Below are 25,042 nucleotides of genomic sequence, written 5' to 3'. Positions count from 1 at the left end.
ATAATTTTGTGGTATTTATTATGCATGGAGAAAATGATAGATGCTTATGCAATATCATCTCTAAAGGGCAATAGATAATTTAGTTTAAAGTGAGTACATTAAAACCCCGCATCTCAGAATTCGTATGTGGCTTCAAAATATGTAAGTAAGTGTGACTCAGAGAAAGGTCATCTATGCTATGTAAGCTTAAAGGAAATGTTCTACAGCCATGTAAACTCATTGTTGTGGCTTTATGAGAGCCAATACGTTTAAGGTTAATGACAGAAAATTTGAAAGATTACAAGTTTGCTGAATCAATTTTTGTTGGTTTCTTGAATGATTAACTTTTAACTGTAATTTTTCTTTAGGGATCTCTAGTAGTTAATAAGCTTATAACAATAGTTCTTTCTATAGCAGGAGTGTAGCAGGAAAATTTTGATATGATGGTTGCTTAAGGCATCCTATTGCCTGTCGTTTCAAATGCTCTGTTTTATCCCTGAAATATCTAAATGAAACATAAAATATGCTTATTTTGGAAGACAGCTTATTGGTCCTGGCTTAAAGTGCTGCTCTAGCTTTTGGTAAATCTATATTATGAAGTTTTTCCAAGGCGTTTTTAACTCTATTTAATTTTATTCCAAAGATATGAATTGTATGCTGCTTGTTTCACAAGATACAGGTACCCTCTTCAGTCGTGACTATTTCATGGTAGTCTCGTGCACACTAGGCGCTGCTACCTGTTAGATTCACATTCATTCGTACGTCAGGATGGCAGCACTTGTTTATATCATATGAAGAAGAACCTTCTGTGGGAAACCTGCATAGGTTGTGTGGGCTTTTGCGTTATGACCAGGGTGTCGTCTAGATCCTGATCACTTCTCTTGGGTTGTGCAAGTGCTGCTGGCCAGATGTGACTTCAACGGCCATTCTTTCTTTGAGACCAGAGGACTTGCTCCTGTAGCCTGAACTGATTTTGGTGTCAATTTCAGGATATTTGATGTGCCAAGTAAAGGCTGGCTGCCTTTACGTGCCATGGGCTCACTATAGATTTTTATTTCTTGGACTATTTTCCAACTGTGCTTGCGGTACATATGTGGCCTTCTGCCCTTCGGACCTGCATGATACGTTTTCAGTGCAGCACTTGGCTATGGTTCTGTGGTAAATCCCCAGACCCTCAACGCTATTTGAGCTATGTGCCTTGTGCATGTGTTTATTCTGCAAAGTACAATATAATATCTCGTCGCTCGGTATGTCTGGGTTTGCAGAATGACGGCTGTGCCATCTTTGTATACCTATTTTGGGCGTGGTCGATACCAGTTTTATACCTTGCAGTTTATGTATTCATAAAGGGGGCAGGGTGTTACTGTGAGACATGCCACGTGCATTCAGGAAACCATTTTATGAACATCACAAGGGGTTGGTTGCATTCCACCCTAAGGCCGCCTGATCCTATGAGGCCATTCCCCCCCGATGTACGAATGATGTACACCTTGTTGTAGTTCATGCTCTACTAAAGAGGGCAGGATGTTACCGTAGGGAATATATCTGGCCTCCTTTCTGCCTTGGTCTTTAATTTCCAGGCCAAGTGCATTCAGGAACTCATTTTATGAAAACCAAAGGGGGCTAGCCACATTCCACCCTGAGACCGCCTGGTCCTATGCAGCCATTCGCCCCTGATGTACTAATGATGCTTCTGCCTTCGATGATTCTTAGTGCTCCCCCCTCTTTCAGGAAAGTTATTCCAGGCAGTGGCCTTAACAGTGTTTTTAGGGAGCCTTTTGCCCTGGTAAAATTAGCTTTCCAGGCAAGTCATTGTAATATTTGAGCCCTGCGCTTATATTGCCGTGCTGTTTTCAGCGCATATGCTTAAGATGGACCAGTGGGGTAATGACTGAGTGGTGAAGCTGAGGGGCTGCCCATCACACACTCTGTCTCTCATTTTGCTCTGACAGAGCTTTCTCTCTGTTAGGCCAGTGGGCCAGCACTATCTTTTCATATGTACTGATGGCTACGCATTTATTCAATTTTGATTATTGCTATGTTGTTCGCAAGGCCATTATGGCCCATGATGAGATCCATGAGTTTAGGGGTTACATTTCTTTCATAGAGGAGCGGCTGCGACAGCTGCCCTCATGGGCATGCGTTCTGGAAGTATTCTGATCACACAAGCCAGCATTAATTGTTCATACGTCTTGACGCGTTCGCCCTAACCCAATTGCAATTCTGATCTCAAGTTTGGGGGGCCCTTACGGGCCTGTGGCGAGATACAGGGGAGTATGAGTTACATTCATTTCAAACTGGAGCAGCAGCAGCCGCCGCCCTCATGAGCATGCGTTCAGATTGTATTCAGGCCATATGAGCCAGCATTACCTCCTTTCCTGTGGAGCCTTGGAATTTGAAGTGGGGGCCTCATAGCCTCTGCCCTTGCCCCCAGCATTCAGAAAGCCTACAAGCATGTTTTTGGAAAATTCCAGGCTTTTCGAGCTCATAATGCTCGGCCTTTTGCTTGGCCAATTCCTGTATCTCATTTGCTGCTATTTATGTTATATTCAAAAGGGCAAAATTATTTCTGTTATAACTATCACTTGACACCTCTCTGCGCTGGCCTTTATTTCCAAGGCAAGAGTAATTCAGGATCATTCTGTAGATTTAGGGTCAGAAAGGTCCTTGAGGGTTGGTCACATTCTGCTCCCAGGGCCACTGACCGGAGGGGGGCAATCACGCCCAATGTCCTTCAGATCCTGCATTTATTTAGGTCAATGTGCTCATCTCTGTATGAGTCGCACCTGTTCACCGCAGTAACTCTGACGATGTTCTATGGTGCTTTTCGCCCCAGTGAAGTATTGGTTTCCTCAAAGCACGATGTGTCCTATCATGCCTTATGCTCTGGAGATTGCACGTTAGGTGCAGATTTAGTGAGGTTCTCCTTAAAAGTCTTTAAAACTGATCAAACGGGCCATGGCAGTTTTGTATCTTTACATAGTTGCCAGGTACCTGAATTACGGCCAGTTTCTGCAATGCAGCAATTTTTGTGTATCAGGCCAGCGGGCCAGCGTTATCTCTTTATACATGCAGATGATTCTGCCCTGACTCAGTTTCAATTTTGGGCCGTTGTTCGGTGGGCCTTGTTGGCCAGTGGTCGCGATGCTGAAGTCTATGGGCTGCATTCCTTTCGGATTGGAGTGGCTACGTCCGCTGCCCTCGTGGGCTTGAGCATCGAGGATGTCCAGGCGATTGGCAGGTGGCGTTCTTCAGCTTTTAAGTCATATCTCAGATATTAATCCTAACGTTTTTTGTTGTTTCTGTTTTTCCTTAGGTGTGCGGAGCCTTCCAGTTCCTGCGAGGATCGTCCTCTGTGGCCATTCCATTCTATTCTGGGCACACTGGAGGGCCTTCCATTCTCTTGCAGGGACGCAGCTGCAGCTTTCTGCTATAGCAACAATTAGATGGGAGGCTCAGAAGGGCATGCTGTGGGATGTATTAATACCTTTGGTGTGCTGAATTATGTCTTCGGCTGATCAGCCCCATGTCTTGGTGGTTCATTTAGGGGAGAATGACTTAGTACAGCAGCCAGGGATGGATTCGCTGCTCAGGGTCACTCGGGATTTCACTGGACTCATCCAGTCTTACCCGGATCTCATTCTAGTATGGTCTGATATGCTGGTGAGAAGAGTTTGGAGGGGTGCGCTGCACCCTACCAGGATTGATAGGTCTAGGAAGTGGGTGAACAGAAAGGTTAGGGGCTTAGTTTGTCCCTTGGAGGGGCTTTCATTCCTCCTGATGGGATTCATTTCATTCTCCACATTTGTTTCGAGATGATGGCGTTCATCTCTTGGAGAGTGGCTGTGATCTGTTACTGGAGGATTTTAGGTTGGGTTTGGGGGCTTTGTTTTCTTTGGGTTGAGGGGACCAAGCTTCAGCTGATCCCCTTTTGTGGCATGGAATTCGGGCAGGTGAGGTAATTGGGGTTAAATATTGAGGTGGTTGAGGCATTCTGGTAAAGGGCACTCCCTAGGGAACCATCAGGGCGTAATGTCTGGTGTGGATCTGGGGAGTGTCCACGTGGGACCAGCTTGTGCATCATGGTGAACGCCTGTACGGCGGGGCCAGGATGCTGAGGTTGCAACCACATACCTGACTCCAATAGCAAAGAGAAATAAGTTTTCCCACATCCTTGACTGGGGAAATACAGTCCGACGTGACTGACTTGACTTCTGGATTGGAGGGTCTATTCCCTCCCAGACAGGTTGAGCCTCACCTGCCCGAAGTATTTGTTGTATAATTAATTGGCTGATTTGAATCTAATTGATTATGTGTTATATTTTAATAAATATAACATCACTCCATATATGTGTCACAAGTCTTCTTTGGTGTGGTGGCAAAAAGCTTCTTTGGTTTCAAGATTACAGAAATTTTTGATATCTTAGCAGTTGCACAGAATTTGTGATAAAACTACTGTGGCTTTATGTTCCTTAAATTTTAATACTTTAATCTGGGATATATACCAATTCTTTGGGCACTTCGTAAACATCAGGTGCTTTGGATTCACACAGCTGCTTTGGTTGCCAAAAGAATCATCCTACTGTAATTGGAAATCACCATGTTTTACTTTAGATCAGTGATTCTCAAATGGTGTGCCCAGGCACACTGGTGCGCCCTAAGAGGAGGCTAGGTGTGCCTCAAAACATGAAAGTATATTTTAAAAATGAGAAGAAACCCATTTGTATAGGATAAGTAATAGTTTTCTATAGTTTATTTTTATTCATAGTTTAAAATATATTAATATATTTTTAATTTTGTACACGAAGTGCGCCAGAAAATTTTTATATGTTTTACAGTGTGCCGCGAACCAAAAAAGTTTGAGAACCACTGCTGTAGATGGATGTATGGATTAGTGATATTGGTTGTGTTGTGCTAAGAAAAAGATCACTTATAACTGGCAAGTATCCTGTCACCTTCCCATTTATACATCATGGTTTTCTTTGCAATTCCCATGTATTACCTGGGTTGCTCTGCTGCACATCCCCTTGGCCTATACCCCATTTTCCATTCTCTTCTATATTCAGACTTTTATCTTCCTCATCACTTACTACATTTAGCTGCTTGTTCTTGTAGCCTACTATTTTCTTCAATTGTTTTTCTTTTCCTTTATTGGATGGGCTAAGTTGGGAAATGAAATGGGTTTCAGCCACCATATTGTTGCTATATGGTGGTCTTCCAGTTTATGCAATTAAAAACATTATGAAAGATTGTGTCTGCACGTGTCAAACACAGAAACCCAACAGCCTGTTCTAGGCTGGAATATGAGGTGAAAGTCTGCAGCAAATGAATAGTTTCTTACATCTGTGATAGTTTGATGCTGGGTAAGCTGGGTAACCTACCTGAACACCTCTTTCCTTTCCTCTGGATTTTCAAAACTTGGTTTTTCTTTTCTCTGTATTAACATCATGCTATACCCCACTGTAGATACCCCCAAAATCTTTCACATCTCACAAGGAAATTCACACTGAAAGAAAACTCTTTGGGGTTCATGATCACCTTAATTTGCACCATATCTATATATACAGTTGAAAGAAACCCAAGAATAACCTAAAATCAAGTCCCTAATATAGTAACCCATAAATTATAGTGTGTTCTGCATGCAGATAACAGGAATGGAAAACAGGCATAAAGAGTAATGAATGTCATCTAATTTACCACAATCCATTTAGACCTAACCAATACAGCCTACAGTGCATTACAGGGGAAGGTCAAGAAAATACACAGTATCACAGACCAGTATTTATTTTCAGAGCTTCTACCCCACTATTCTAAAAGATATGAGGGAGGTTCCTTACTAATGCAAATGTCAGCAACTACAGTTTCTTGCACTCCTTTGACAGAAGTCAATCCACCTGATCTTCCAGCTACAAATGTGCCCATCTTCAATGCTTCAGAAGGCAAGGAAAGCTTCAAATCATTGAAATGTACTTCCTGACTCTACTATCCATTCCAGTAAGGGCTAAACTATACATTAGCGACATACTTGTGCCTTTAACTCAGAGTTGGGAAACCTTGGCCCTTCAGATCCTGTTGGACTACATCTCCCATCATCCTGGACCATTGGCCATAATAGCTGGGGAAAATGTAGTCCAACAGCATCTGGAGTGCCAAAGATTTCCTACCAGTGCTTTAACTTCAAGGTTGTTGGGTTTTTTACCCAAATTACCAGTATAGGGGCTCTGATCCAGATCAAACATTAGTGTGGAGGGTAGGGTGGCTTTAACCCTTTCCTCCAATATGGTCCCATCCACCCCTACACACCTGCAATTGCGCAGGAAAAAAAACACCTATTGAAGTGAGTGGGACCTCCCCCCAAAGCATGCAAATTGCAAGCACAGAGGCCACAATCTGGATCAGGATCATAGCAAAGGGCAAGGGTTAAAGCCTCCCTACCCCCAGACTAATCTCTCAATCCAGATTATGCCTCCTATGCAGGCAATTTGTATAAAAGAAAAGTACGCTTAAAAGGCACAGCAATGTAGATAACATAATCTGTAGTTTGGCCTTGTTGCCTATGAAAATTCAGGGCACAAGTGCTCTGTTTTCAGCAACATGCTAATGTCGTTGCTTTCCTAAAAGGATCAGTTTGATCTCTAATTTACATTAATGGACATCTAATAGCCACTCATTCTTATATGCACAATCTCTAAATTACATCCCACACCACTTTCATAAACTTGCGTTTTCAAACTGACAAGTGGTGATACAGGTGCTATTCAATGAACTCTAAAAAAAATAAAAAGTTACACAGTTCCCTGAGTAATCCAGTTCTTCAGTTCTCCAGGAACAATGGAGGCTCAAGGGCCAAACCAGATACTATAAGGCAGGGGTGGCTAACTATGGCCCACCAGATGTTGTTGGACTACAACTCCCGCCTTTCCTGATGAGAACAGAGAATAAAAAAGTGACAGGGGAGCGCAGCTCTATGTGTCTTACAAATATGTAGTTTGGCTCTGAATGATAACTGCACGCCTTAAACTCATTTGTAGTCAGACAATGTGTTTACATTAACATTATGCGCTGACTACTGATTTGTTTCCAAGCACAACTCAATGTGCTGGTTATGACCTACAAAGCCCTATACAGCTTGGGTCCAGGCTTTCTGAAGGACCATATCTTCCCATGTGAGCTGTCTGAGCTCTAAGATGAAGCTTAGATGGAGCTCTAAGGTGAACATTTTCTATTCCAACAGGCTTTTGGGGACTGCAAGGGCTTTTAATATTGTGGTGTTCTACTTATCTTTATCTTTTTTAATGGATATGTTTTAAATAGTTTTAATTATATAAATAGCTTAATTACATTTTAACAATAACTTTGCTATGTTTTTATTTGTATTTGTTTTAATTTTTGTAAACCACCTTGAGTCCCAATTTTGGGGAAATTGTGGGATATAGATGAATAAAATAATAATAAATAATTATTATTTCCATTATGTCTTGAGCATTCTTGCTTGCTCTACTTACTGGAGGACATCCCTCTGTTCCAAGTTGTATTTCCCCCCATTCTTCATTGCCGCATTATGAATGGCCTCAATAGCTCTGTCAATAGACTGCAGAACCACATCTTGTTCCAGCACCTAAGGAATACAACATATTATGTGTTAAGCACCTTCACTTCCATCTTCCCCATCAACATTTATAATGACAATATGAAACTGACAAGTGTAGCCATCTTAATTCTGTTTTATAGATACACTTTGAAACTCTTACTGTTTTAATACTTGACCACAGCATACATTTACAACAGAAATCAATTTCCTCATTCTATTTCTTATGGGTATTTGATAAAAGTTTCTTTAAGAGTAAACACAAAAATCCAAGATGTTTTTTTAAAGTAATATACAAAATGGATTCTGTCTGTGCAAGATTTATTGGTGGAGTAGAAAAACATTTGTTTGGAGGCAGCAGAGGATATATCACAGTTCCACTCACCCACCCTGGACCCTAGAGTCCCAGCAATTCATTACATGAAAATCAATGGCAAAACTTCAGAGGCACAAAGCAGCTCTTCAGATCAATTTCACATTCAAATTGCCACAGTGACTCTTCTACCCTGCACCGCAAGTTGAGACAATTTTAAGTTTATTTCCTTCTGCTATCTTTGTTTGCCTTAAGAATAGATGAAAGGCTGGATTCCCACCCCCATCCCCTCAAAAATTCCTGGTGCTAGCACTGAATTTACATATATAAGGTAACCAGGCACCTGAGAATAGCTATCCCATGATTCATATCACTTGGGGCCCATCCAGAAGGCCTTTTTATTGTGCATTCATTATGATTTGCACTCATGATGCTATCAAGGCTGTGACATAATCCCACTTGCAAAATTGTTTATATCTGCAAAAGTTTTTGGTTGGTCATATTTCTTCATTTCCAATTAGTGCATATCTTGTAACTTCCTGCTGAAATCCCATAACTTTTTATACCACAAATTTTCTGGTTTATTTTCGTCCTGCTTTTGTTGTGCCATAGTTCCTTCAGACAGAAATGTGTCTTTCCTTCAGAAATAATATGGTAACAATGGGGAAGCATCACAGAACTAATGAAGCAGAATAAATCCACCACTAATGCATTATTGGTTCAAGAACATGTTGTAGAATATACCTGCAATAAAACACTAGTCTGCAGGGGCCTTGATTATCCCCTTCAACAGTTTCCCCTTTTGTTATTTGTAACTGGAACAGATGACCCAGATTCTGACCCATTATCTTTATAGTATTGTATCAATTGTTCTCAAAGTAACCATACATGCCGTTCATCAACCAGCTTTATGTTTCTGGTCAAAACCTTTTAAAAACAAATCACATATCTCAAATTCACCAAAATGTTATTTATCCCAGATGTTTAATATGCTTATGTAAGCAAATGAATGCCAGTGACTGCCACCTACAGTCTTCTATTAGCTGCACTACAGACACATGTCAGCACTGAAGTTCATGGTATCCTCCAGGCATAGCCTATATATTGGCCTTGCATGACCTGAGTTATCGATAGTGTGACCTTTCTTAGGCTAGTTATATATGCTGCTGTTAGCAGTAACAAAATCTTGTTGGAAAGTGAAAGGATGTAACAAAAACGAGTTATAAAAATATATTGAAATCATTATGTGAAGGTGAAGCCAAGGAGGAGGAATCCTTGTCATTCAAGAACATGGCTAATTTTATAACTTTCTTTAACTAATCGGAAAGTGTTTAATGCAAATCCTGTTCTGATCTGAATAGAAGAACAGCCAATTCCATCAGCTATTTAGAACTATAGTCTTCAATCTTTTCTGACTTGGGACCCATCTTGAACCCAAACATGCATTTGAGGAACCATTTTAATTTTTTTACCCTACAGTTATATGACAGTGCAGTTACAACTCACCTTAGATTAAGCTGTGGTCCTGACCTACTAGCTAAAGACCAGTGAGTTATGAAGCTGGGGATCCCAGTCCTAACCTCTACTGCATCTATAACAGCACAAGACTGTGTTTGCAGGCCAGCAGCTTTAGGGGCATTCCATGAAAATCAAGTGGGGAAAAACTATTCTGCTCCCACTTCTTGCTAAAAGTTCCTTCAAGCCCCACCCATTACATTTGCCATCATTCAATTATTCCAGGATTAGGTGGACATGGATCAGGCTCTAGAGCAGCCTTTCCTAACCAGTGTGCCTCCAGATGTTGTTGGACCACAATTCCCATCTTTCTTGACCATTGGCAATGCTGGCTGAGGCTGTTGGGAGTTGTGGTCCAGCAACATCTGGAGGCACACTGGTTGGGAAAGGCTGAGAATGTGGCTGGCTGACTTTCCTTCCAAAGCTTTTGCTTAATACTCTTTCTACCTTTTCCTCCACCCCCATGCCACTGCAGCAGTATTCTAGATACAGCTACCCTGATACAGAGGTTGAGGCAACTCCCAAAATTAAGAGACTCCTCTTGCACCAGTATAGCAATTCTAATGTTTAATTTTATGCAGCAGAGCACAGGATCAGCTATGTAGCCATACCGTTTAATGATAACTTTATTGACATTAACATATCAGCCTTTACAAGGTTTAGTGGGGAAAATCCAAGTTGCAGCTCTTGAGCAAGTAAAGATTCAAAGTTAAAAGCCAATGACCAACTTTTCTCTTTTCTGGCTTCTCTGCCTGACCATTGAGTGTTTGGAAACTTATAAGGATGCACCTTGATTAGACTTATGAAGGATTCTTGTGCAGTAGGTGAAAGTATCACTCCCCAAGGGTTAAGATCACTGTTGCCTATGCAAAAGAATATAGATTATGATAAAGCACTGTAGAATATAAATGCATTAAATTACTATGCCAAATCTGTACATAAATAACAGAATTCTAAGCATGACAAAGGGATTGATCCCTTCTGAAATTTATCTACTATGCTGCCGTCAGATGAGCTTTTATTTATATTTATTTATTTAATAAATATTTATCATTTCATTAAGAACATCAAAGTGGTTTACAACAAATTAAAAAACCATACAATACAAACATTAAAAATAAAAAGGTCTACTATTTTAGGTCATACAAGGATACAAATTTAATGAAGAAATAAAAATAAATAAACACACTGTGAGCTCATTAAAATATCAAAATGGAGTTTAAGCTACCTTGGTGTTCTCATACAACTTTGTGAGAAAGCCCTCTCAGAATATTCACGGGGGGAGGGGTGTATATATGTGTGTGTGTGTGTGGGGAGAGAGAGAGAGAGAGAGAGAGAGAGAGAGAGAGACTGTGTAATTCATAATCTAAGCAGAAGCTAACCAAATCCCATTTGCAGGGAACATTTGGTAGGGAACACTATTGTTTATGTTCACAGCGGGAACTAAAAGGTCACATGGTGTAATCTCCTGCCCAGGCTGTAGGATCTGCCACTCCCTCTCCCAATTCATTCATGCATCTGAGACCTTCAAAGCAGTAGTGGTGGTGCAGACAACCACAATGACACTAATAATTAATTTGGGGAGAGATATAGCTTGTCTTCACTGACAATGGGGACCAACTAATGAGAACTACTTCTCATAGAAGTTATTTTGGGAATCTTTCATGCTCCTTTTACCAAGAGGTGAAAGATGTTGCTCTAGAAATAACAAAAAAAAATTAAATTACTATTTTTATTTATCATCATTTTATTAAGTTCTAGCATGCTTTTTAGGGTTTGTGTACCCATCAGCTACTACAAATCAACACATTAACATTTCAAAATGTAAAATAGTTTAGAAATGACAGCATTAAAACAGCACTAGATAAAACATCTTAAATATATTTAACACCTTCACATAGGGATGAACAGAAGAGTCTATTTCCAGTTTGTGACACAATCGTGTATGTTAATAAAAGTCCAATCTGTCATGCTTCTGCTTTGTTTTTTAAAAATAAGATAAAATATGCAATAATGAGCAGTTTAATTTACTAATATGAAGTGGTAAAATCTGAGTGTAACTACACTTGGTCTATACAATAGTCCAGAATGTGTAGATCAAGTCAGTTTACAGCAGAAGATGAACAAATTCTTCAGGAATCCCTACCTAAACCACAAACAGGTCATAATTAGATGCTACTTCTGCTCCCAGAATACCAGTATCAAACTGCACAGCCTTCTCTATAGAATAGATTGTTTATTCCTGTGACAGCATCTCACTGATGTCAACTAAAACTGAACAATTAAGACATTCAGAGCATCTTTGTCAGCTAAACCTCTCATCCGTTTCCCCCCTCCTCTCTCTCCTCCTATGTCAGTCACTACATCATTTCCATTTTAATTCACAGTGAAAGGTTCTGAACATAAGCTATGCCCTTATCCTGCTTTATAATGGAATGCACACACATAGCATGCTTCCAAAACCAAAATTATCACATTCATGTTGCATGTCTTTTAAAAAAGTACCATCTACTCTCTTAAAATTCAAGTAGCTTGTATCACATGCAAAAATACTAATACTACACCATTAGCAGCACCAAGTTAGCCCTCAAAACCTCTAGCATTTAAAACAAATGCTTTCTAAATTTCATCATTTTCAAGCATCACTTGGGAAAGGCATGTTTTACAGTTGGAGATACTACAGAGAAGGTCATGCTTCATCCCCAGAGCAATTCTTGTTTCTTTTAAATTGGGGGTTCTTGACAAAGCCACCTGGGTAGAAGGAATATATTATTAACAGGTTGTAAAGGTTTTACAAGCCAAGAACTGGCTTTTACAACCTTGAATTGGGCTGAAAAAACAAATGGAACCAGTACAGTTGACATAATACTGACCACTTGTATCCTCACATCCCTAACTCCTACAAAGAGATGACAAGTAACATTCTGCACTAATTGAAACTTCAAGCCATATTCAAGGCAGCCCTTGGTAGAATGGCGTAACATTAGTTGATGCTCAAGACTACAGATGCATGATAAATGATACCAAAATTCCTGATTTTGCAGAAGGAGCACAGCTAACCTATCAGTTGTTAAAAGAAGTTTCTAGCCATAGCCACTACATGTTTTTCAAGCAGGAAAACTGGGTCTAGAAGTAGCTCTATACTGCAAACCTCCTCAGACAGGCAACTGATATTCAAAAGAAACATGAGGAAAAGTTGTCAGGTCAAGCATTATAAATAGAATATAAAGTATGCTTAAGCCAATTGTTTTCAATGGATTTAAGCATGCTTAATTCTGTATTAAAATGGATTGCTGCCAATGTTTTACAGCAAATTATGAATATTTATAACTAACTTCACAGACATTCACTTTCCATCTCATGGAGAAAAATAGTTTTATCTGACAGTTACCAATATGTTGCTTCTGGAAACAAGCCTACAATCCAGCACATTTAACTGTACTGGATTGAGACTGCCTTTATAATGATTATAGATGTCATTGCTTTGCCAAGAATTAACACATACTTAGCACAAGCCTAAAAGGTTAGGGAGAGATACATTTTTTTATAACAGACATAAACCTCAGAAGAGGGAGAATTTTCCACGCCAGCAATCCGCCTTTTGGTGCTTATTGAGATCATAGAGAGCCAATCTGCACCATTATCACAATAGCTTAGGAAGACCAGAAGCTCTGTTTACAGCTTCCCTGAAAGTGAGGCATTCTAACGCAGAATGGTAAAGCATGAAGATATATTAAAGGGAAGCAATATTAATTCTATTTTTAATTTTTAGGATTTTAGTATTCTATATGGATTGTACTTATGTTTGGTTGTAAGTCGCCCAGAGTGGCAGATTAACCTCTGCCAGATGGGCGTCTAACAAATCTCATCAATAAATAAATAAGCAGTAGGTGAAACAGCACATTACTAGGGATAGTATGGCAAAACATGAAAAACCAAACAGCAAGTATTTCACCCACCCCCAGTCGGGCCTAACACAGGAAGTGAGCCAGGAAAAGAGATCAACGTTACTTTCACTGATTCCAGATACAATGTCCCTTAAACTAGTAATTTTTGATTCAATTTGATCTGAATTGTCTGATAGATTAAAGCAACACATGCCTTTAAGTTCCTCATTTGGTGTTCTAATGAATTTGGCAGTGTTCAGTATTTCACATGAAAGTATATTTTCACAGTGAGCTAAGCACCCCAGCCTTTCTGCAATTCTTTCTACATCTTAGAGGTACCAAGATATTCAGCACAGTGTTATCAGTTGTTTTGGGTACAAATAGTTCCAAACAAACCAGCATGGTCAGGGAAGTCAGTTCCAAAGAGAAAAAGATCTGGCTTCCTACTAAACTATTAAAATGTTATGAACATTTATAGCTTTATAGCTCTATAAAAGAATGTTTGTGCATATTGATTATGTATTGACTAAGAGAAGGATAGCATTACAAAATTACTGGGTGCATGGTAGCATTAATCATTAATCCTAACCCCTTTATATCTTTAAATTAAAGAGATCAAAGAACCCTATTACTCTAAAGAGTGACAGGTAAGAGAGAAAGATTACCTCTTCTAAGCCCTGAGTGGGCAAATGAATACAGTTGAAGCTATGTGAATTTCGGCTGGAGTTGTGTGAAAGAGCTCTTCCTCCAAACCCAGGAACGAATCTCTTGGTCCCAAGGTTTTACACTGAGACCCATAGTCTTTCCTTGGTTCTGTCCTTGCAGTCCCTCTTTACAAGCCTTGTTTTAAAAGACTTTTTCCTGTCTCCCCCTCCCGCAAAGGAGGGGTCTGGGCATCTGGTGATTGTGTGTGTGTATGTATCTGCATGTATTTTTCTAACTGACCCTGAAAAAACTAAGGATCTTTCTAACGAACAATGGAATTCACTGTGGGGACGGGGGGTCTGCCAAAGGATAAGATAACATTTATGCAGAACATTTATGTAGTAGCTTTTCTTAACTCTGCCCTTGTTTTTCTTTGCACAAAACCTCTGGAACGCATTACCAGCCATACCATCAGGTGGGGTGTGTGAGAGTGGGGGTGGGAGTTATAGCTCTTGGCCTTGCACCTCCTGGATTCCACTTGAACCAAAATGGGGTTAGCTAAGCTGTAACACTCCCCCCCATTTGAAAGGCATACTTATACAGATGTATACAGATGTCATTTCACACCTCCATCACGGTCTTGTCTCCCAGGCTCTAATGCTGACTTCCATTAGGTGTAACTGTGCCATTTGAGACTAGATCCATATTACAAGGGCCGTTAAGACAAGGACCAGAATTATTTGAAACATCAAAATCACCACAAAGGGGTGCATTGTAAGGGTTAAACCTCCTTGGCGTCCTCTCCCCAGCCAAACAGGGAATCTCACCATCTATGTTATCTGAAGTGTAGCTTGCTCTCCTAAATGTTTCACTACTTCTAACCTTTTCTAAAACAAGGTGAGAAAATAACTATGCAATGGTTCAAGATAAAGAATAAAGAACAAAGGCTATAAGGCTATAAAGGTCCAAGATTCTACATTGGCAAATCTCATATCTTAAAACAAATAGCCAAATATTGCAAAACCCTCAGGTAGGAAATCACTCAGAGGGATTTGTAAAGCAAAGCCATCCTATAATCAAAAACATTCTTAACACTTAAATTATGTAATGATAAATAGCAATGGTTAAATCACATCCTTAAAGCACAATGCATGAGTATCAATTACATTCAATATTACAATGAAGAATAAAACAATTCTTGTGATCTTAAAACAAATATTGCAGGGTGGCTTTTACATAGTTCATCCTCAGGAGACCAGATGGAAAGAATAAGTAATTGTAGCATCTTCCTTTGGAAATCTGAAAGGAAAAAGGCATGGAGACTTTGCTTCTCCAAAAAAAAAAAAACACCCCCTCCCACCGAGTGACTTTTGAAATGCTTTTTCTTCAACTGGCGTGAGCGAAAACTATAACGGCCTTGGAATCCTTCAATGATACGTGTGAGGGGTTCTCCCAGCAAACACTCTTGATTAAGCTGCTCTTGGAAAACCGCCAAGCATGATTCCAGCACGTTGAGACAGGGATTCCTTCAGACCCTCCAAGCCTTGTCCAAATGGTCTGGAAATTCTCTGGTAGCCCTTAATATTTCCAACTCCTCTTTCCGCTTATCCTTAGGATATTTTCAGCCAGTCTCGCTAGGTCCTCTATAGACAATTCTTCTAAGGAAAACAAAGCATCAGGGTCCCACAGTTGGGAGAGCATCCACTGGATGTAATGTCCTTTTCACATGTGCTGCATGTATCCAGGCCTCCTTTATTGATGAATACAAGAACTGGAAAAGGTTGAACTAAAAAAAAATTACTACTTCTCACACATAATTTCCCCCCCTTTGCTCAAGGAACATCAGTGGGAAGAGACTGTGCTTCTTTGACCCTAGGCTGATTACAATGCTATTCATAAAGTTCATTGAATATAATACAATACATAATATATATAACTTCGATACCTTTCCCTGAGGACCTTTTTCCTTTGGCCTCAGAGATTTACATATCCATTTGGTCATGATTAAAGACAAACCCTATTTCAAATACTCTTTTATAGTTGATCTGGGTGAAATTTCGATTGAGTAGACTGATCACAACAATGAACATCTGTTTGAGTAGCTTTAGCATGACCCACAAAATCAGTTTGAGTTGCACTAAGAAACAGTGACAATATAAGGAAATGGAGAGTCCTGTTTGGACCAATAGGTGGGGGATATCCATGATATCACTGAGGTGACCTTTACTCTCACATACAAAAAGGAAAACCAGGGCATATGGGCATCTGTAACATTCCCTCAAATTATAAGACTCAATATAGAACCAGTCATTGCTTTGAATGAGGTGTGGGAACATGTGTATGACTGTGTATGTTCTCACATAAACAACCAGACATTAAGCTGCAATGTTATTTTACCAATGAATTTTGCATTTACCTGTACATTCACAATACAACCATATATGCCTACCTACCCCCCTTTTTCTATGACAAAACAGCATACTCAAGCACAAAATTCATAGGGGATATACGTATACATGAAAGGAATAATACCCATGGCAATGTACCACCTGCCAGATGGGCAAACACCATCACTTTCTCACCTCTAGCTACATTCATAAATCATCAAGGTAAACTTATCCCCATGAATCAGTCAGCAGAAAACTTCTTAATTTCCTAACATTATACCAAAGTGACAAAAAGGAGCTCCAAAAAGTTTATACACAAAAATTAAAAAGATAAACAAGGTCAAATCAGCAAAAACTAAATACTTCAAAAACTATGCCTCCTTTTCAAAGTGCCAAAAGGAGGAAAAAGGAGGAAATTCCCCTCCACACCGGTTTTAAAAAAACAAAAACAAAACAAGACAAGCATTGTTAACATTAATATTCAACTTAAATTGAATGTGATAAAGCATGAGTGAAACATAGCATGAGTTAAAGATTAGACTTAAAGAAAACGCTTTCCCTTGCAGGTGTCAGCAGAAAATCTTGGGTTAGTTGAGAACTGATTCCTGTAATTAAATTATAATTTATATATGCTCAGAAACAAATGCAACCATACAATAAACTGAAAGATATAATAGAATCATACCAATTTGTAGTGTCAGGCTGATTTCAGCCTTACCTTCCCCTTCCCTGTAATGGGCACATGGGGCTTTCTTTAGGAAATACCTAGCTTTTGCACTTTTATTCTTCATAGTTCCCTGGTCTTTAATTCTATCCATCTTTTACACATGCTCTCGCCTTCAACTACCTTACTTAAATCACCTTGGCAAACCTATGCTCACGCATCAGACAGCAAAAGAAAAAAAGACTTTTTTTTTTAAGCATTATTCTGGCATGGGGGAATGCAAAAAACTAACTTTTCCTTTTTTCTGAATATTCTTTGAAACTCCAACTGTAAAACTTGCCCCTCCCTTTTGTGCTTTAGGCAGTATGCATGACTTCCTCAAAGCTTTTAGCCAGGAGTCTCTTAATTTGTATCATTGGTAAAGGTTCCAATGGCCGGCCTGCACACACATCCGCTTATTCCAATCTGGACGTGGGCGAGCCAGGGGGTTGTAGCCGTGGCTCAAGAGTTTAGTCTACAGTAATTATGTCCCCCATTTTTTTCCAAATTGTGCTGCATCACAAAGGAAATACTGCCAGCATTCAAAAAGACGTTCTCAGAAGTCACACAAAAACACAAGTCGTCGTTTGCAATTCTTTACAAGAAAGACAATCAAGGAACACACCACCAGATTAAAGACACTACATTCATTTAACACAAAGCAATTGTTTCTAATTCTAAACCACTGTAGAATAAAAAATCAGTCCACTGTGTAGCCTTTACTCACCCCCCCCGGAGGCCGCAGAAAACATCACCTTGAGACTTAATAGATGTCTGTGCTGGCTTGGTGACTGTTCAACGGCCCCCTTGGGTGGTTTTGGCAAGCGATAGCTCCATCTGTACTTTCGTGCCCCAAAGCATCAACCGGCTTTGGTCCCAGACGGTGGGGAGACCATGGGGGCATGTGCAGCCTTCTGCTACATTCTCCCACTAATCTTTAGAAAATCCATTTGCCCAGCAACCTGGAGTTCCTTTTATGGTCCCGGCTTGAAAGAGTCACATGGGCTATCTTATAATGGGCTTCTCCGAACACACCGTGTACCCAGGCCATTCGAGCGTGCACCTCTCTTTCATGCCGTGCATGCACTGGGAGTTTCCCTTTGTCCCAGAGTTAACTCATTATGTCCAACTGGCTGGCGTCAGGGATGCTCTGTCCCTGACCCATCCTTCCTCAACCAGGGGTCCCTCAGCTAACATTTACCCCGCTCCTAACTACACATGTCAAGAGAATGTTCCATCTGTCCACTGCAAGGAAAATTGGGCCTGGAAGTGCACAACAACTCCATGCATATCTTTGTAATTGGATTACCAATGCCAGGCTGCCTGTGTTATCAATTGTTCTTCTGCTCTCTTTCCATCATGAAAGACAGTCTTGGGCTCAGAAAGAAAACAAACATCTGATCCTCTTCAAACTAGTACTGCACCTTTTGTTTTATTGATTGAATGATTGATTGCATTTGTATACTGCCCCATAGCCAAAGCTCTCTGGGCGGTTTACAACAATTAAAAACATTAAAAACAAATTAACAAATTTAAAAACACATTTTTTAAAAAAGCAATTGGTTTGATTCAATTAACTTTAACAAGTTCTTGCTCTTCTCTCTAATGGGAGTTAATTATTTTTGCACAAGTCTATATTTTGCACAGCTACCTTGAATAAATAAATAAGGCCCATGCCAGCCAAACATTTGGAGATGTATGCTACAAAGAATCTCCTCCCTCTCAAACTCTGGCAATAAAAAAGGCCCAGTCCCACTCCAGAATCAACTAGATACCCATCCCCACTCCCCACCTCAATGCTATCCCGTGAATGCCAACCAGCTTTTCCAAATTATGTAATAGAACCTGGTACTCCAGGCTGTCAAGAGCTGCTGAGAAATCCAGGAGAACAATGAAATTTCCCCCCACATTATCCCTATTAGTTTACAAAGATTGTTCACTGGGCCTATCAATGTTAGTTCCCTCTCTTCCCACTGCATGCTTTTAGCTCAAGCAGCATTCCAAAATTAAGGTTCTCATAAGCAACGGTTTGAAATGGCACCTTTTTCTGTGGTGGTGTAACAGCTCTGGAATGGTCTCCACATCAAAATCAGTCACATATTGCCTTTTCTATCAGAAATTGAAGCCACTTGTTTCAACAGGTTTTTAACATTTAACATCTTTTTGGTTCTTCAGCAACTACCATTTTGTAACTTTTTTTCACCTAACCGTTGTTGGTCTGTCTTTGTTTAACAAAGACCATCTGTTTTATTTGTAATTTATTACTGTATTGTACTATTTTTATCCTTATGCTATAAGTCACTCTGAGTACAATAGTAGAAGAGTGGCATGTAAATAAAATGCATTTATTATGATGATAAACAGTCTGTGGGAGGGAGAAAACTGAGCTATCAGGGCTTTATTACATTTGCCCCTGAGACTAAGAGACTGGCTTACATAGTTTAAAATGGCATTAGACAAATTCATGGAAGATGATAATATTATTAAACATCATCCTCATATATTATTAACTGAATTTCATAACCGTCCTTCCCCATAGGGTGCTCAGGTAGGTGACAATAATATAAAAATACAGTATGAAAATCACTTAAAGCAATTTACAATCAGAAGAATAGAGTGGGTCCTAAAATATTGTCAAAAGGTAAAGAGCTGTGTCTTCAGCATATGGTGGAAGCTGTACAATGATGATGCTACACATATCTCTGTGGGATATATCAACAGCTATTAATCATGTTAGCTAAATGGAACCTCCAGGCCCAGAGGCAGTAGGCCACTGAATGCCAGTTGATGGGGGTCAAATATGGAAGAGCTGTGGCTTCCTGGTCTCCTGCAGGCTACAGTTAAAAGTGAATGCTGGGCCAAGTGGACCCCTAGTCAGAGCCAAAAGGCTCCTCTTCTGCTATACTGTTCAGGAGGTATTTTGTACAACTACTAGGAAAATTACGTTCCATGCAAGCAACTCTAGAAACTAGTAGGGGTTTTTTTACCCTTGTTAGTGCAGACAGATCCTACCTAGAAGGGAAATACAGAGATCTTTGCACAACAGAATGAATTCTCAAATGAGGGCAGAGACATTGATGTAGGCATGCTTATTTAAAGGTGTGAGGAACACAGAGCACGTGTCTTCAAATGAAAGAAGCCTAAGAACTGGTGTACATTTTATGAGAGCCAAAGAAAGCTCGGCTCAAACTGCTTCCATGTGGCAGCTTTTCCTTACAGCAGACATAACAGTATAGCAGTGATTCACCCCCTGGAGTATTTTCATGGCACTATGAGAGGTGCATGTTGATCAATCATGTTAGACTGACACTGGAAGAGGCCTGAATCGTCAAGCATTTATTGCGCAGAGGATACCTTCTTTATAGTATGGCAAAGCTATAGAACTTAATCAAGACAGGGATATTTCCAATATTTCTGCTAGTAACATGAGCAAACAGGAAATTTAATCACTGGATCTCAGGGGCCTTCTTACTTCTCCTTCCCTGGATTAAGACAACAAATAATACAAATAAGACATTTGCTGCTTTAAAGCTCCATACAGCCTGACTTGGCCTGCATATGAGGTCGCAGGAGAAGACATTGCTTCTTTTCTGGCAACAGAACAGATTATCTTCACATTTCAGAAATGTTTTAATTAGTTACAGAACGTATATCCAAGTGTGCAAACTACTAATTAGCATTTCCCAAAAGAAGCCTTCACCCCCTTCTCCATAAAATTCTCTTTCCCTCCGCAGTCTTTGCTCAGAATCTTCTGAGCATAGCAGATTTAGGATTTTGTACTGATCAGAAAAAACACACACAATGCAATTGTAGTATGCTTCTTTCTTCACCCCATCCCCCAACCACTTTTCTTTTTTTCCATTTTCTCCCTCCCTCCAATACACTTACCAAAAAAAAAAATCACTTGTGCAGAATACTTCTCTAAGTGTCATTCTACAAAACACCATGGTTGTTTAAATGCCAGTCACATAGGAGAAGTTGTTCAGCAGTCTAGAATAATCATACCTTTCAGAAAAGCATTCTTTTAGACAAATGGGTTCTTATAGGGTTTGCTGACAGAACCAAAGATGGACTGCAGGCATGCACTGTGTGTGCAATTTACATATTTAAGGAAATGGGCCTATTACAGATATGACAAGCCCCTGAAAAATGTGCCTTTCAAACCAAGCTTTTCCTTTCCTTTGGGAAGGTTAGATTAAGCACAATAATATTCTACTCCTTCCTTGTCTCTCCCAATTTAGGGGACAGCAACACAGACCTGAAACAGTTTTATTCCAAAGGTCATATGGTAAATTAGAGACAAGATACTTTCTACATTCAAGGTTATAAATTTGGCTTAGTTGCAGAAGCTGATGTGCCACATTCAAGCAAATGTCAAGAATAGTTTGAACACTCTCCCATGTTACCTCACAGAGAACAAAGATGTTGTTCAAGTGTTTTCTACCACTGTGGCCTCATGTGATCATAATGCTTAACCATAGCTAGCATAACCATGGCTTTCTGCCTTAAACCTGGTTAAAATTAGAGCTGAACCAGAAGTTCTTTGGAGACTCTGCAACTCCAAGCGGGAAGATAAAAAATTACACAAAACCACACCCTCACCTTCTTTTCTGTTGCCTCAAGATCATATGACCCTGGCAGCAACAATAATCACGCTTGCCACCTCTGCTAATTGCCATTTTCTTCAGTGCTTCCTACCCAAAAGATGCCGGTGTGAGGGCAGTACCAGAACCAGCTTGTGAAGTTAGGAAATTGTTTGCATCAGTTTGCTTGGTGCAGATTAAATGCTTAATCATGATTAATGCCAAACAGAGCTTGGCTTATACCATGGTTTCACAACCTGCTTTATGACCAACTTTTAATTACTGAAAAATGAGTGCCATGGTGTGGTTAAAGTGCTGGATTGGAACCTGGGAGACCAGGATTCAAATTCACACTCAGCCATGAAGCTCACTGGGTCACCATGGCTCAGTCATTGCCTCTTAATGTTATCTACCTCACATGATTGTTGTAAAGATAAAATGAGGAGTGGGAGAGCCACCTTGAGCTCCTTGGAGGAAAGGCAGAATATAAATGTAATAAATAAACAAACCATAGTTTTAAGTATTCAGACACAACACTTAATTATGGTTTTAAAAAACCCCATAATTATCATGCCCTCATAGAGCCAGGCTTATTGCTCAGGTTGAGACAAAAGGCCAGATGGTGCTACTACATTCCTCTATGGAACCATGTAAATGGTCATGTAACTATAGCCACCTAGAAAAAGGAACTTTTTGAACAGTGTGGGAACTTTTGAACAGCGTGTACCAGCACACTACTTGCTCAATCATTTAATTTATGGATTAAACAATGGTTTAAAGTGATGTGCAAACTAGCCATAGTGTGGCAAATTATCCATGCCCTAGTAACATCTAGGCTAGACTACTGTTAACACAGCCTTTTTTCTGATTGTGCCCAATCTATGCAAAACCACAGAATTTTTTCCTGGTACATTCTTTGCCATCTTTGAGGCAATTTATGAAATTCCCTCTGTTCCCTCATCTATTTTAGTGTTTTACACTGTAAGCTGCAATAAGCTGTAATAAGGCCTATTTGGTGACAATGTGATGTAAATGCAATAAATGAATAAATATTCCTTTCCTGGTGGCTTAGTTGCCCCAGCTGCCCCCTAGCTGTTGAGGTGATGATAACCAAAAGGTGAACCCTGACATTTTAGCATGTGCCATGCACCCTTACCAAGGGAACAAACCACATCTTCATCCTTTCCACTCCCCCCCTCCCCAAATTATCCCAGTGTATGGGGCAGATATTTAGTACACAAGAAGGGGTAAATTTTCTCTTTCTTTGGCAGGGTAGGGTTACAACTCCTTCTGATTAGCAGATACCAAGTAGATAGTGCTGCTTGCCACAGGCACTGTACCAGGCCATGAGTTCTGAAGTGCTCACAGCTCAAAAGGGAGTTCCTGTACTGACTTGACAGGAAAGGAATAGTGAGGAAGAATAAACTGACCTTACTCCCCTGAGCTGAAGCTCAGCTTGCCGCTTGATCAATAGCCAACAACAGCAAGTAGTTATTAAAAGGGAAGCTGTGAGCAGTTGCACAGCCCCACTGTCAACAGCCAAACTGGCCAGCTGCAAAAGGGGAGAGAAAGGAGGAACTGGAGAGAAAGGGATCAATGAAACCAGTGGGGAAGCTGCAGACTTAAAACCCCTGCAAAACCCCTGCATTTTGCATGAGGAAAACAAAAACCAAATACAGCTTTCAGGTGGAAGCTACATAAGCAAAGCTATGTGTATTTTAATAAAGCCACTAATGAGGGAAAGACACTTCGCTTATGCTCGAGAGACAGAATTGGAAGAAAATGCCAATAGTTACATTTTTCTTCCTGGACAGATGTGAGAGAAATAGTACAAAGAGAACAGTAAACTAGAGACACAAATCTCAAGGATCTTTTTAACAACAATCAGAAGAGAACTCAGGGGCTTGACAGAGAAGCCTGCACTTCTTCTTACAAAGCTGTCATTGTGAAATTTAAAGGCATCAGCACAAACTTTAAAGAGACCTTGAGATGTTTCCTGAACACGTTTTATTCTGATCTAAAGCACAAGGCTCTCCCTCGTACAGGGCATTATATTAAACAAGGTCATTCACATGGTTGTTCTCCTAAAATGCGGTTATTTTTAGGCCATCACACCATAACAACTATCTACATAAATTCTACTTTCAAATGAATTCAAAATGACTCCTACTATAACTGATCATAATGTGAATCTCTATCACAAGAAGATTATAAAAAAGTAATTGGAGGGGGGGCTGGAGAATGACAAAAGATTTCTGGTATCAGTTTAGCACCAAACATATCTACTTGAAGCAGATTTCCACTCAGCATGGAGTATTATACTTTCTCATGCATAGGATCCTGTTAGTATGGAGAGATTAGAATCCCCATATGTTACATTTTACAAAAATGTAACTACTAAACTCACAAATTATTCCTCACCTGATATTTGAATATACACATGCAAACATTTGGCCTGAATAATGCATGTAGGAGGAAGGATCATAGCTCTGCAAGTATGAGGAGCTGCTAGAAGTCTGCATCATCAAGACAGGAATGGGGAGTCTGTGACCCTCCAAATATTGGGGCTACGCTCCTGTGAGCCCCAGCCAACTTGGCCAATGGTCAGGGGTGATGGGAGCTTCAAACCAACAACCTCTGGAGAGCCACAGGTTCCCCATCCCCACATTAAGAGATCTTCAGACACAGGTATACTTTAAGAATTATCCCTGGATGAACGGTTTAGTGCAAGTAGTTCTCTTGCATTACATAGAACAATATTCAAAATATTGATATTAAAAGAAATACAGCAAATAAATCTTGGTGTAGGAGTTTGGCAGCACCTATAGAGTATCATTGTTCTTGCAATTAAGAGATAAGCAAAGCACGATCAGTATAAGCAGCTACCTTATGTAGCTAGAGTTTGAGATTTTTGGAGATTATCACCAATAAAAAGGCCTTGGGAAATTGGAAGGAGGGACAACAGGAATAAAGCAAGTTTGTTCAGTGTCATGAATCATATATCAAAATTAGAGCTAAAAATAGCTCGACTAATGTTATTTAACCCCAATCATTTCCCAACTCTTGAAACACATGCAAAAAAAGACTCAGGTTTAAAGTAACAAAACAATGGGGACAACAGATCTTGTAGAGAGACAGGACCCAGGTCCAAGCAAATAAAAATTGCTTCCTTTTAATTAACTACATCAAATTTCCTTATCTTTTTTTTAAGACTTGAAAACTGGCTTCCTTCCCATCCATTTTCCTTATTACAATATTGATTCCTCTAGTCTGCCTTTCTGAATCCCATGTTTTTTGACTGGCTGCATATCCTCCTTCTGCCATTAGTCATATTCTTTGGAAACAAACACAAGATACACCAACTGTGATCTGCCTGCAACATCCCCTTGAAGGACATGCCTGAAAATCAGGTCAGCCCAGTTGTGGAAAGAGGCCTCTGCTC

General features: G+C 40.0%; 1 protein-coding gene across 1 annotated transcript in view; it reads right to left on the bottom strand.

Moving 5' to 3' along the window:
* NCKIPSD (NCK interacting protein with SH3 domain) overlaps positions 1 to 25,042 on the bottom strand; it is a 135,201-nt gene that overhangs the window by 61,455 nt on the left and 48,704 nt on the right. Inside the window, exon 2 of the mRNA XM_061618335.1 lies at positions 7,485 to 7,597. Coding sequence (XP_061474319.1) covers positions 7,485 to 7,597 — 113 coding nt within the window. The remainder of the gene's footprint in view (positions 1 to 7,484; positions 7,598 to 25,042) is intronic.

Source organism: Rhineura floridana, chromosome 3 (genome assembly GCF_030035675.1).
Source record: "Rhineura floridana isolate rRhiFlo1 chromosome 3, rRhiFlo1.hap2, whole genome shotgun sequence".
In the NCBI taxonomy this organism is placed as follows: domain Eukaryota; kingdom Metazoa; phylum Chordata; class Lepidosauria; order Squamata; family Rhineuridae; genus Rhineura; species Rhineura floridana.
Note: the sequence above shows the minus strand (reverse complement) of the source record. Positions and strands in the feature narration are given on the sequence as shown.